Raw genomic sequence first — 15,480 nt, 5'->3', positions numbered from 1 at the left:
GACCCTGCTGCCACCCCCAATGTCATGTTACGCAGGTGTTTGAACGATGTGGGCTGTTCTCATAACAAAAGCAGATTTAATTGGATAATGAAATAAACTAAGGGGGTTGGCCAAAGGGGAAAAGAAAGTTTAACTCTGTGTGCTTTCACGCAGGAAACTCAGAGCTACTTTTGCTTCTTCTGTGCAATGTAGTATATTCAATAAAATTTTACTTTTTGGGAAGAACAACATCGCAGGAATTCTCTTTTTGGATTCACTAGTTGCTCAGCTGACAGAGACTATGTAAAGTCACCCTATCTGATAATTATTTAAATATACAATTTTTGTATTCATGCATGTTCCTTGGTATTTATCCAGCATGGCATTTTATTTTAATATATTTTAAAAAAAAACCTTTCCCCTGGCTTTGAGAACACAGAACTGATTTGGAATAATAATGCTGCATGATCAGAGAGCCTCCTACTGGTTATGTAACAAATCCCTCTGAAATTGTGTATTAATACATTCATTTATTTCAAGTAAAACACTTAAATTCTAATGGCCCTTCCTCCATAAATATTATTTTCAGCCACAGCCAACCACAAAGTATTCTGTGTCTTGGCTACCTTAAAAATATTTTGTAGATTCGACAGTTTTTCATGCTCTTAGAGCACAGAAGAGAGATTTTCATATCCAGCTAAACAATCCCATGCCAAATATTTTAAACAGGTTCATATTTTGTATACCGGTATTGGAATAAGAACAAACATAAGAGGGTGAGGTAGAAGCCCTGTTTCAAAGATTGGCTGATTAGAAGCAGAACAATTTAAAGCATGACATATGTAAATAGCAAACATTTCTTGACATTTTGATGAAATGTGAGAGATAAAAGGGTATTTGCATTTCTAAAAAGTCCACCAAGCATTTGCAAACTTTCATATCCTGACTTCACTATATGCCAAGATGGAAGATGACTTGTCAAAGCATTCTACTTCATCCATACACTAGAGACCAGACCTGGGCATTTTACGGGCCCCGGACCACATCTGGTCTTTGGCTGTCCCTATCTGGCCCATATGATGTTAGTTGGAAATTAGAAATCAAATGTTAATAATTATTTACTGTGACCGCAATACAATTGTATTACTTTGAAGGTTACTGCTATTTTTAAAAAAATGTATATATATGTGTGTGTGTGCCTATGCACCTTCACAGTAATGTGTTGGTTCTATTGGTTCCACTCGCCACAACAATTGGCCCTTTGGGAAAATAATTGCCCATCCCTGCTATAGACCATAATTTAAAAACAGGAATCAGCATTTATTTATATTTTGGTTTAGATTCGGAAATTCAAACTCGCTGCTTAATACTGTAAACTAGGAGATGAAAACAAGTAAAAAATGTTTTTACTCACCAACTCACTTGCTGTTTCTCTTCAAGCATTCTTTTTTTCTTTATAAGAATTTTTATTTTTTTAATGTAAACATTCCATCTTCCCTTAAACAGTGTGTCGTCTGGGTACAAATATCTCTGTGCAATAACCATCAAGATTTACAACAGCATTCATTACATTGATATTAATTCTCTGACAATTGTAGTATTGAACATAGTAGACCTATTCATTTTTTCCTCTTAACATATCTTCTAATAAGAATATAATATTATTATTAATATTAATATTATTAATTAATTAATAATAATATAATCCTAATAGTCATAATAATAACAATCATCATATTATTCACATCTCTATCTTAACATATTTTCTACTCTTCTTAAATTTCCTTTTATTTCCAACTTCCATTTTTATTCTCTAACCTTTGATAAAATGATTCCCATATCATATAATATTCAGTTTGTTCTTTCTCCTTAATTGCAAGCATTAATCTGTTCATTCTAATATTTTCCTAATCACATTCTCATCTGTAGGGATCTCTTCACTTTTCCAATTTTGTGCAAATACAATTCTAGCTGCAGTTAATACATGGATAATTAAATATGCGTTCTCTTTACAATAAGTTTCAGGTAAATTCCCCAACAAAAATATTTCTGGTTTTAAATCAATGTGCTGCTTTATCATCTTTTCCAGCCATGTATGTATTTTTGTCCAGTATTTTTTTTGCTTCTACACATATCCACCATATATGATAATAGGATCCACATATCTGGTGGCACTTCCAACATTTGGCTGATTTATCTTTGAACATCTTTGCCAACCTCACCAGTGCAAAGTGCCATCTATAAAACATCTTATACAGATTTTCTTTATATGCAGTTGACATTGTTAATTTGTAGTTTCTGTCCGATAATTTCTGCCATTTATCTAATTCTATTGTATGACTAAAAAATTTTGCCCATGCTATCATTGTCTCCTTCACTTGTTCATCTTCCAGTTTTATGCCTAATAAGTAGCTATACAAATTTTTTATCAATCTTTCTTCTGTCCCTGTTAATATCTTATCTAATTCTGTTAATTCTTTATAGAAACCATATAATTTAACATCTTTCTCATATCTAGAATGTATCTGCACTTGTGAATACCATGCCATATCAATCCCTTGATTACTCAGTTCTTGTTTAGTTTTGAGTTCTCCCTTTTCATTCAAAATATCTTTATATCTAACAGTATTTCCCATGTTAATAACATTTGGGTGAATCAGTGCTTCCATTGTTGAAAGCCAAACTGGTATCCTCAAATAATGTTGCTCTCTAATTTTCTCCCATACTAACATTAATGCATTTCTTATGTAGTATCTTTGAAAGTACCCATGCATCTTATTTAAGCTAATTCTTGCTTTTTTTTCCTTGCCAGATATATTTTAATATTGTTTTGTCGAGTTCCTCAAAGTATTTTTTTCCAATTTTATCAGAATTGTTTGAAATAAGTACAATAATCTTGGCAATATATTCATTTTAATTGTAGCTATTCTTCCTATCAATGATAATTGCAGAGTTTTCCATTTTTCCAGATCTATTTTAATTTGGTTGTGCTAGCATGAATTGCCAGTTCACATTATCAAATGCTTTCTGTGTCTCTAGGAAGATCAACACCATTTGCTTCACTGGATACACTTCATAGTACTCCAATATATTCAAAATTATTCTCATATTGTCTTTAATTTGTCTCTTAGGTAAAAAACAATTTTGAAATGGATGTATAAATTGATTTTAAAATCAATTTATACATCCAGATAAAAATTGTTTAGTCTTTCTGCAATTATTGAAGCGAATATTTTATAATCAGCATTCAGTAAAGATATTGGTCTATAGTTTTTTATCCATTGTAGTCGGCATCTTCTTTCGGTATGAGAGTAATACATGCCTCCATCCATGAACAGGTTCTTTTGCTTCTAACAAAAGTTCATTGAATACTTCCAACATTGGAATACTTAAAGTACCTTGTAAGTCTTTATATAGTTCTGCTGGTAATCCATCTGGATCTGGTGTTTTGCCATTCTTTTGCCTCTTGATTGCTTCTGTTAATTCCATCATTGATATATGTTCATCTAGCATTGCTTTCACTGTTTCAGATATTTTAGGTAGTTCTGCTTTTTCTAAATATTGTTTTATTTTATCTTCTGAGATTGACTCTTGATCATATAGTTTTTCATGGTAATTTTGAATCACTTTCTTTTTATTGTCATTTTGATGGTGAAGAGTTCCTTCATCATCCATTAGTTGGTATATCAATTTCTTTTCTTTCTCCTTTTTCAATTAATATGCCAGCCATCTTCCTGGTTTGTTTGTGTTTTCAAAGAAATTTTGTTTAATTTTTTGTGCTAGTTCTTCAGATTCAGCTTATGTTTCGTTAATTTCATTTGGTTTTTTTTATATTCTTTTTTTAAGGATCTTTTTGTAGTTCTATCTCTAGTCTCTTATATTCTTCTTCTAGTATCTTTTGATTTTGTCTTTTCTTTTTGTTTTTCTTTCCTATATATGCTATAGTTAATCCTCTAATACATGCCCTAGCTGTGTCCCTTACATTTTGTAATGACGTTTCTTTTTTTCTCTTTTCTTTAAAGAAAAAGTCCAGTTCTCTTTCCATAAATTGAATAAATTCCTTTTCTTTTAGTATTGATTGATTCAACGTCCATCTTAATTTCCTTTTTTTGTCCCTTCCATATAACTTTTATCGGATTGTGATCCGCCCAATTACTTGTTTCTATATTTATTTCTTGTATATTAGATTTTAACTTTGCTGACATCCATATCATATCTATTCTTGACCAAGACATATGTCTATCTGAGTAAAGTGAGTATTGGTTTTCCTTGGGATGTATCTCCCGCAAAGGATTTTGTATGCCTAGTTCTTCTGCCATTTTGAAGAAAGCCTTAGGAAGTGTTCTGGCTTTTTTATTTACCTTTCTGGTTTTGTAATCAAATTCCACATCCACAATTGCATTAAAATCTCCTACTATATATATGTTTTCATACTCCAGTTCTATTATTTTCTTATGAAGTGTTCTGTCCCCGTCTCACACACGCACACAAACAGTCAGCCAGGAGTTAAATAAAACTTGCAGACAATAAATTCCTTTGATAACAGGATTGGCAGCAACCCAGTAGCTGCTTGCCAAGAACTTTACTCACAGAGAATCAAAACAAATACACAAAGCCACAGAATTATCAAGTCCAGTCCGTATTAAATCCAAGGCAGGCAGATAACATAGTTTCAGAGATACAATGAGACTCGCTAGTTGTTTAGTTTTGTCTGTCACAGAGCCTGAATGGCCACCACACCCCCTTTTATCCCCTGTGGGGTGTGGTCCAGTGACTCAGCTTAATCTCTGGCACGCCTTTTCTGCTGCGTGCACTTGTCTCTCCGACGCTGGCATGGATCCAGCCAAGACTTATCTTCGTCACTGTCCGACTGCGACTGCTCGGCGATACCTGGCTCCTGGCCAATCTCTTCTCCTTCAGGAAACACCTGAGACATTGTCAGAGAGGAGGGTCCTGGAGAGGGAGGCCTGGCCAACTCCTCTCCTTCACTTTTGGAGCCTTCTCCCTCCGATAAGACGGGCTCGGGGGTCGGAGTCACAACATGAAGTTTACCATTAAAATCCTCTTGATTAATATTTGGTACATATATTACTACTAAGAGTATCTGTTTATAGTTCATTGTTATCTCCACCATCAAAATCCTCCCTTCCTCATCCATAAAGATTTGTTTAATGTTTATTGTCTTTTTTACGTAAAGGGCTATTCCCCTCTTCTTTTGTTATGATAGAGAAGTATATAACTTCCCAGTTTTGGGATATTCCAATATTTTATTGTGTTGTTTTTTAATGTGAACTTCTTGCAAGCAGATTATGTCTAACTTTAATTTTTCTAATTTACTAAAAATCCTTTTCCTTTTTATTGCTGAATTCAGTCCATTTATGTTAATTGACATTAATTTTATTTCTTCTTCCATAATTTATTTATAGATGGGTTTTGTAGTTCTAGTCGCTCTTATCTCTCTCGGTTCTTTTGCCTTTGCTTCTTCTCTTTTTGCTATTTCCTCCAAATCTCTTTCATCTTCTTTTTGTTGTATATTTTTCTCTCCTGTAGCTTCCGCTAAGCGATAAGCTTGTCCTCTTCTTTTTCTCTTATTCTCATTTCTTCTTGTGGTTCAAAATAATGCTCATAAAATTGTTCTGCTTTTTCTATGGAATCCAATCTATGTCTTTGCTCCATCCAAGTCACCAATATTTCTTCTGGTATCAGCCATCTGAAATTCACTCCATTTTTAATTAGTTGTTTTGTCAAGAATTGGTATTTCTCTAACTCTTCTTGGAATCTGTTTTAAGACTACTATTTCTTTCCCCCTGTATTTTAAAGGATCATCTCTTGCTCTTTGTAGAATCTCTGCTTTCATTGCTTTTTTAGTGAACCTCACATATTTCTCTCTAGGAAGTCTGTTTATTGCATATCTGGTATTAACTCTAAATATTTCATCAATCTCTGCAAGAATTTTTTCTTTGGTCACCTCTAAGACATCTGCCAGCAGCTCTGCAATAACTCCACTAAATTTTCTCCCTTTTCTTCCTCAATATTCTAGAACCGCAGGTAATAATCAGCCCTATCCATCTCTAAAGATATTATTGTTCTTTATTTTTGTCTGCCAGCGTAAGTCTGTAATCAACTTCTTCCACTCTTTTTTCTGTTTGTTCAACTTTCTCTTCTACTTTCTGCATGTGTTGTTGACTGTTTGCCATCATTTGTTGAACATTCTCTAATTTGTCCTCTACTTTCCCTATTTTTTCCTTGAAGTCATCATGCAGAGCTTGAATAATCCCTTTTAATTCTACCTGCATCGCATTTGTTTTCTCTTGCTGTAACATAGCATCCAAAGTCTTCTGCCCTGATGGGCTAGATGTTGCTGCTGCTGATGCTGAAGATAGTGCAGATGGTGTTTTCCTCATTTTAAAATATTTTAGTATTTGTAATCCACAAAAAATAAAGGTTATAATTGTAATCCAAGAGGAAAACAAAAAACAAAAGAAGTGAAGAAAAAAAATATAGATTACAATCCAAAGGTTATCAATCTTTTAACCCCATCCTTCTTGTTATTTTCTTCAGGTTCTTCAGACCCTAATCCTTTTTTATCCAAAAAAGAGGGATAATAAATTGATAAATTGTAATCCACATAGGCCCACTAAGCCCTAAAATTCAATTACCAGTTATTTTATATCCACGAATAGAGAGTTCACAGAGCAGAAGAAAAATAAGAGAAAGGGAAGTATTTTGCTGTTTATATTTCCATTTGAGTTCCAAGAGCTACACTGTTTAAAAATAACAGATCTCGATGTTTTGCTATCTCAGTTATTCAGTCTAAACAGCTTATAGCGCAAGAATTGCTTCTCTAGCAGTCAGTTCTTATCTTCAGTCTCACAGTCTCTCAAGGTTATATATTTTATATATTTTTCCTCTTTCTCCGTTGCAGCTCCCAACTCCCAGCTTCCACTTCTGCCTGTAGGTGGCACTGTAGTACTGCTTCTCTCTTTCTCTTTCTCTTTCTCCTTTTATACAGTATACTCCAGTTCAGATTTTATAGAAATAGGATAAAAAAGACAGTTCTGTATATCCATGTTTTGTAGTATCCCAAAGCTTCTAAATATTGTATTTGAGGTACCCAGTCTGGCTTTCTAATTGCAAAGTGTTTTCACTCTTTTTCTAAAAAGTTCTCTAACTTAACTTCCTGTTTTAAAAATGGCTCTTAGGCTTTCCTCACCACTTTTCTCAGGAGGTGGAGAAGAAAAAACAATTCCACCTCTTCCTTTTGGGTTCTACTTTCACCCAGATGTTTTTCAGCGGGCTCTTCCTTCCATTAAAGTTAAAAATTCAAAGTTGGAAATCTCTCACCCAGATTGATCACACTGTCATTCAATCTTCCATGCTTCCTTCCAGTGGCTGTCACAGCTTCAGTCTGGCACATAATGGCCATCTTTTCCTTTCCATCGGGTTTGAGAGCCTTCTCCAGATCAATCAGGGAGATTGCGGGCTCCCTGAGATCAGTGGAGTGTACTCTCTTTATTCATCACCCCTCCAAGGTGATTTTTGGTCCGTCCCGACCTCCCAGCAGTTTGGATTTTGGCACAGTCTAGAGCCCCGGAGGACGTGTTGTATCGCTGCAACATCAGCCATGCCTTCCACGCTTTAAGCATTCTTACCGGTGGGCTGTTTTTCTTATAGACCAGGGGTGTCAAATTCAATTTCATTGAGGGCCGCATCAGGGTTGTGTTTGGCTTTGGAGGGCCGGGGGATGGGATTGGGCATGGATGGGAGTGAGCATGGTCAGGGTGGGCATGGCCATGGTGGGCATTTGACACAGGCTCAATATGCATTTTTTCCCCTTTGCATTCAAAACAGCTATTCCAGACAAAGGGAGATTTACTTTCTGGCACAAATAGTCTCAATTCCATAATGTAAAGATTAAAGACATGTAGTGTCCCCTGCTGCTTTGGGGCTTGACTCTTTTGTATAGGAACAGAGCATAAATGAACTGACAATTTCTCCAGATGTTTCTAAAAACTGTCTGTCCAACAGTCTTATCAATCTTTGTTACTACCTCTGACACAGCCCTAGAGGTGGACTTAATATTAGTAATAATTTATAAAATTGATATACCATCCAATTCTCAATGACCCTGGATGGCTCACAACGATCAAAAAATTTACAATTAAATCAATCACAGGTAAAAGTTAAAGATAAAAGATAACAAACTCAATGATACGAGGGGGCTCACTCTCTCTCAGCAAAGACCTGGATGAAGAGCCAGATTTTTTGGCTCTTCTGAACAACAGCCATCCAAATCTTGGAGGGTACCTAGTTATAGTTGGCAGATGCTACTAAACAGAAGATGAAGAAGGTGCTGCCTCCTGCAGGACTCTGCCTCCTACCCGTGGGACTGGCCTGGAAATATCAAAGGACTGGCCTGTGGTGCCTCTGCTGGCCAAAATGGGGCACGGGGGGGAATGCATGCCCCCCGCAGCCTGTTTTTGGCCTCCACTGCCTCCTGCAGCACTCTGCCAGTTGAAAACAGGCCGTGAGGGACATTTTTGGAAAATGGACCATGGACCAGTCCCAGACGGCCCCATGTGCCATATCTAAGCACCCCACAGACTGGATCTGGTCCATAGGCCTTGAATTTGACACCCGTTATAGACTAATGGATTCCATTACTCTTGTCATTATAAAAAAACTCTTTGATATTCAGTTTGGATGGTGAATAGATGGATAGTAGCCTTCCCACTCACTTTAACACATTCATGAGACTTAGCAACTGATGCATATAATTTTGGTAAGAAAGGCCATCAAAAAAAAAAAAGAAACATTTTGGGCTTAGGATTTTGGGGAAAAATGACTTAAAAATGTTTTCTGTTTTGAAACTAGCAGGTATCTTTAATAGTTTTTTTTGTATTACTGAATCAAGAGAAAAGGCTACTTATGCCTGAAATAGAAAATCATTTTATGCAAAATATTGTTGATTTGCAAAGAGAGAACAGCTCATGATCAGCTCAACCATGTTTTATTCAGACTACTGATGTTATCCATTACATAATATAAAACACAATTTTTTTTTTAATCTTAACCTGAAACACAAGTACATAAGCTTTAAGGATATCTCTATAACAAAGTTGCTCAGTACTGTTTTAATTTATGTCATCGAAGGAGTTGTCACTAAGTGAGTTCTACCTGTAATCTGCTCATTGGTTGAAGACAATCAATCCTTAGGCTCAATGCTGCTGTATAACATCTATAGTATAGCAGGAAATCATTAAATGAAGGGAAAAAAGGAAGCCTTTCTTAGCAATCTATTTTAAGTGAGATACTTTGAAAACAGATTCTTAGCCTCTTAATTCCATCTCTGAAATTAAGACAATAAACAATATAAACTACCCAGAGTCACCTCATGGTGAGATGGGCAGCAAAAAAACTTAATAAATAAATAAAAATATTTAGAAAGATGAAAATAAGTGTCAAGCTTTTGCAACAAAAAGTTTGGATTTCAATCAGAATATTTTCTTATAATAGTACATTTTTACAATAATTAAGTAAAACATAATGGACAAAATATGAAAACCACTAAAAATACCTAAGACTAATGCAAGAATTATCAAAACAAATAACTATTATTAAATACAGGTACAGTAAAGGGTTTTAAACTTTTGATTACTGAAGTGATAGCTGTAAGGAGACAGGCATAAATAATAAATATAAAATTATTTGCTGCCACTAAACTTTAAACAAACTCCAAAACCGTAACAAAAAAATAAAATTCTACCTGGGCCCTTAAATTTTAAACAGGAGTGACGCATCCATTTTACAACTAACAACAATAGCAATGGACTGAAATTTAGCTTCTGGAAGTCATTTTTGAAGTGTCTCCTAAGTGGGAGAAAACAAGTTCAAATGTATATGCTGGAGTTAAAATAAGTATCATTAGATCTTTATTTATATGAAAGGAGCAGCAAATAAAATATTGTGAATTTGATTATTTCTAAAGAATTTAAGTTTAAATGACCTTGTCTTGAAGGCTATGGAATTTACTTTCTATAAAGCCTGAAAGAAAACAAAACTCTTTTGTGTCAGACAAAAAAATGGTTCCTGTGAATTGCTCTCCCTTGTATTCATTAACTGTAGTATTTGTGGAACAAAGCTTAGATCCTTTTGTAAATCTAGGTCAATACAGGTAGTCTTCCTTACTAATCACAATTGGGACTGGTAACTCCACTGCTAAGCAATGTGGTTAAAAAGTGAATCATCACACAATAATGCCCCACTTATGTCAGTTCCAACTGCAGTCATTAAACACAATGTCATATAGCTGTGACTTGTGATTTCCTGCCAGCTTCCACATTGACTTTGCTTGTTGGGAGCCAAGCAAAGTTAATGGGGAAGCTGGCAAAAAATCACAAATCACAGCCATGTGAAGGACATAAATGGTGATCATGTGAAAGATGCTGCAACCATCATAAATGCACTGATTGTTAAGCATCCAAATTGTGATCATGATTGTGGGATGCTGCGATAGCTGCAAATTCACAAATTGATTATAAATCTTCTTTTTCATCACCATTGTCACTTCATCACTATTGTCACTTCATCACCATTGTCACTTGTCATTGAACAAACTGTTATTACCTATAATCTGATGCTTTATTTCTGACTGAGCTATTTTATATCCAAGACAAGATATTGTATGGAAAGTTCAGAATCTTAAATTGGATTCTATTTCAATTGACCATAATGGCATAAAGTTATTATATGAGCCAAATAATCTAAAGGATTTTCCAAAAGACTACTGTGATCTCAAATGTCAGGTTTCTAATAAACTCAGGCCTCTTTCTAGTTTTAATAAAGAATTGCAGGCACATCTGGGCATGTGAAATAACACCTTGGAATTTGTTGACTGGACACATTTCAGTCACATTGATATAGCTGCAAATCTGCACTTCACAAAATAGGTAATTCCCAACCTTATCTCTGAAGAGTTTAATTACACCCATTCACAGCATGCCTATTTCCATTGCTGGTATGGAATTGTAAAATAGAACTAATTGTGCTTACAAGGATACAGATCTCACTTGGCTGGATGAGGCTTGAAACAGAATTCCTAATTACTTATTTGATGCTGCAAATTTTTGAGGTGTGATGATGCATTATGGATGCATGTAATTATTCTATAACTTTAGTTTATTTATAACTTTATTGTTTTGGAAACAGAAAGCAAGAGCCCAAAGAGATCAGTTCATGCCCATTTAGTAAATAGAAAGAAGCATGCCAGTTCTCTATTCTGCTCTTCACATGGAAACACCTACACATGGAGTTTCCAATGAAATGGTCCCTTAAGTGAAAACTTTCAATTACTTCAACCCTTCAAATAGCAATTATGTGCTACTGTTTACAGTGCTTACTTTTCATGGATTATATGCACAAAATGTTTACTCAATAAATAGAAACAAAGTTTTCTGCAAGACTTTTATTCTATTGCACAAGATATAAGTTAAAAGACACCACTAGATAAAATTCCACTGAAATTTAAGGAAAGCATTTTTATAATAAAAGAATGTAATAGGTGGACCTTTCCCATGCTGAATGATAATAAAACTTTTAAAACCACAGAATATTAACATTTAACAAATACAACATTGCACTGGAATCATCTTGTGGAATTTTGTCAATATTTTAGGAATTGTGAATACTGAAAACTGTGTTGGTTTAAAAAGGAAAATATTTTAGTTAATTGCCAGAATGCCAGGTCCAATGAATACATATAAAAACATACAGTACAGTGGTGCTTAAAAGTTTGTGAACTCTTCTGAATTTTTAATATTTCTGCATAGATATGTCCTAAAACATTTTCCAAATCCTAAAACTACTGTAGGTAAAAGAACACAATTAAATGAATGAGTCAAAGTATTATACTTGTTCATTTGTTTATTGGAGAATGATTCAAAATATGTATATGAACCTTTAGAATTATATGTTCATTTGATGGGGAAATTAAGAACCAGGTGTTTCAATCCATGGGATGATAATCAAGTGTGAGTGTGGGAGGTCCTTCCTTATTTACAGTACACGATTATGGGTATGTAGAAGTTATGGGTAAGTTATCATTACTCATACAAGGGAGAGATATAAAAAACAAAGCTGACATTGCTGCTCATCTCATCGAGCCATGGTAGTGCAGTGGTTAAAATGCAGTACTGCAGGCTCCTTCTGCTGACTGCTGGCTGACTGCAGTTTGGCAGTTCGATTCTCACCAGCTGAAGGTTGATTCAGCCTTCCATCCTTCTGAGGTTGGTAAGATGAGGATCCAAATTGTTGGGGGCAATATGCTGACTCTATAAACCACTTAGAGAGGGCTGAGAAGCAATATATAGGTCAGAGGTGTCAAATTCGATTTCATTGAGGGCCGCATCAGGGTTGTGTTTGACTTCGGGGGGCGTGGGTATGGCCAGGGTGAGCGTGACCAACTCAACATTACTGTTTTCAACCGTGATGGCTCCTGCAGCCCTCTGCCAGCGAAAACGGAGGTCGGCCTATCTGACCTCCATTTTTGCTGGCAGAGGGCTGCAGGAGGCTGTTGTAGCTGAAAATGGAGCCCAGGCAGGCTGTGCGTGGCCCTCCCAAGCTCTGTTTTTGCTGGCAGAGGCACCGCAAGCTGGTCCTTCGCTGTTTCCAGGGTGGCCCCATGGGCCAGATCTAAGCATCCCGCAGACCAGATCTGGCCTGCAGGCCTTGAGTTTGACACTCCTGATCTAAGTGCTATTGCTATCTAAAATTTGCAAAAGACACATACCGTGTTTCCCCGAAAATAAGACCCCGTCTTATATTTTTTTGAACCATGAAATAAGCGCTTGGCCTTATTGCCATGCGCTCAAAAGCCCGATTGGGCTTATTATCAGGGGATGTCTTATTTTGGGGGAAACAGGGTAGATAAGCCAGAAGTCTATTGAAAGAATGTTTTATGGAATGGTGAGACCAAAATAGAACTTTTGGGCTTGATTGAAAAGCATTATGTTTGGCAAATACTATTATTATTGTTATAATGTAAGAAACTTATCTGTAAATCATAATAGTGGCAGTATCATGATTTGAGCCTCCTTTGTACCTTATGGACCAAGATAGTGTACCATCACTGATGGAATTCTGAATTGTATCAGCAAATTCTTCAGGAAAATAGGAGGATATTGTCCATGAACTGAAGCTCAGAAACAATGGGTCATGCAGCAAGATAATGACCACAAATACTCAAGTTGTAGAAACAAAGAATGGTTAAAAAAGAAAGTTAAAGATTGGAATGGCTAAGTCAAATTCCTGACTGTAATTCTATGGAAGGGTTGTGGAAGAACCTGACTGGACTATTTATGCAAAGAAGCTTACCATCCTTGAGCTAAAGGTATTCTCTAAGGAGGAATGAGCTAGAATTCCTCCAAGCCAATGCAGGATCAACAGTTATTGGAAACATTTAGTTGCTGTTTTTGTTCTCCAACAGGGGCACCCAATTTACTGAAACACAAAAGTTCACTTAGTTTTACAATACACAAATATATAGCTTTGAATAATTTTCCTTAATAAATATATAAAGGTTAGGGTTTTGGGGTCATTTATTTAATTGGGTTCTTTTTATCTAGTTTTAGGACTTGTGAAAGCAGATCACATTTTAGTTCATATTTATCCAGAAATATTGAAAATTCCAAAGGGTCTGTCACGTAGTCTTAACATAACTTAATAAACACCCTCTCCTGTACTTCCTCACCCATGCCAAATTTTTATAAGCCTAATGTGGAATGGGTAGAAGAATCTTTGTATATGGTGTAGACATGGACATAATTATGAAGAGGTGATTGGAATTGCTATCTAAAAGAATAAAAATATATGTTCATTAATTTTTCCTTGCAAGCAAATAGTATATTAGATATTCTTTAACTTCCTTATTATAAAATATATGGCTTTTAATGTTCTCATTCCACCTTATTTGTCAGTGAAAATATATGTCTTTCACAGATTACTTAAAAGCACAGAAACCAGTTTGTGCATTTCCAACGATATCAATATATTGTATATTAATAGTAGTGCATGATTAAAATATAATTTCAAAAAAGCATTCAAGATTATTTTTTGCATATAAACACAATGCTATTGTACACAAAACATCTGCATAATATACAGTCATTTGAGCTGCAGATACATAAATGTATCTTAGCAACACCAAGAGGGTCATTTTTATTGTGTACATAGCTTATATTTTACAGAGTAGTTTGGACTGAAATTGCCACCTCACATTTCCTTCTACAAAATCCCAAAAACGTGTCCCTAAATTTTACACGGCTATAAAAATTCTTTTAATAAATTTAATTTTAAAATACTCCATAAAGTAAACGTATCTTTAAAAAATAATTCAGTATAAATCCAGTCCACCGTTTTCCCTACTTGGAAAAGACCTGCTGATTTCTTCACTCATACTAAAGTTTCAGGGAGTGCATCTGGATTATCAGGTGATAAAATCTCCCAAATTTGCCATCGATCGCTTTGCCACCCGTGCCAGTCTGTCTCTGACAAATTTTTACTGTTCTGCTCACTGTCTGGAAAGGAGTACTTTCTTTCATTTTGGTTCTGTTGCTCCTCATGCTGGATAGGTTGTTCAGGCACCTGAGTCATGATCCTCATTCCCTGGGCCCCAGACAAGTCTGTCTTCTGAAGCTTCCACAATGGATACCCTGTAGAAGACACTGCTGGCTGGAGGGATGATAAGCTGCTTTGTTTTGCTGTTTCAGGGTAAGGAGGTGGTGGTCTGTCTTTTCGAATTACTTCAGCTTGCCTTAGAGATGATGGCTTAAATGTAGCATGTGGACAAGTTGCATCTGAGTCATGCTCCATCAAGTTCTCTGTATATCTTACAGGTGAATTGGACTGGCTGGAATTCTTTCTACCTACTTCAATCTGTGGGGTGCTGTACACTTGAGACAGAGGGGGATGCGAATGGCAACCAGGAAGGGCAGTTGTTGTCTGACTCCTCCGGATGACTTGTTTTTCATTGTCTAGCTCTGTATTGTTTTCTTGCCACTGAGAAGACAATGATAGGCTCCCTTGAGAAAGGGAACACTGCCCTGGCCGCAAGGAGCTGCTCTCATAGATGTCTCCATATGACCCTAAAAAACCACAGAGAATGATCAATAATAAAGCAAATCAACATTGTTTTTGAGATAATCTACAATGACATGGGCATTGGGATCTTACATCAGGCTTGGGAGTGATATCTAGAATTACTATTGATTACTCACATATGCAGACACATTTTCATTTAGTCCTGCTCTATATTGCAAAATATTCTACAGATAGTTGTGCCTTGAATTGAATATCGTAATATCTGAAAGTTTGCAAAAAAATTGTTGTGGAAACTCCTGTGACACTCAAAACAAAAAATGTTTAATGTGGTGTAAAGTTTTGTAAACTATAGTTTACTGAACCATATGCTTTATAAAATCGATAGCTTTTGGAGAAAGAGAGTTA

General features: G+C 35.6%; 1 protein-coding gene across 5 annotated transcripts in view; it reads right to left on the bottom strand.

The window, feature by feature from the left end:
* Positions 1-11,428: 11,428 nt before the first annotated feature.
* ARHGAP6 (Rho GTPase activating protein 6) overlaps positions 11,429-15,480 on the bottom strand; it is a 292,968-nt gene continuing 288,916 nt past the window's right edge. For 4 of the 5 annotated variants that reach the window (XM_034435461.3, XM_034435469.3, XM_087871429.1 and 1 more), the window contains exon 13: positions 11,429-15,119. In XM_034435461.3, coding sequence (XP_034291352.1) covers positions 14,428-15,119 — 692 coding nt within the window. In that variant the 3' untranslated portion in view covers positions 11,429-14,427. The remainder of the gene's footprint in view (positions 15,120-15,480) is intronic. The other variant, XM_087871431.1, reaches the window with a different exon arrangement.

This window comes from Pantherophis guttatus, chromosome 5, assembly GCF_059756535.1.
Source record: "Pantherophis guttatus breed Tessera chromosome 5, ASM5975653v1, whole genome shotgun sequence".
NCBI lineage: Eukaryota > Metazoa > Chordata > Lepidosauria > Squamata > Colubridae > Pantherophis > Pantherophis guttatus.
Note: the sequence above shows the minus strand (reverse complement) of the source record. Positions and strands in the feature narration are given on the sequence as shown.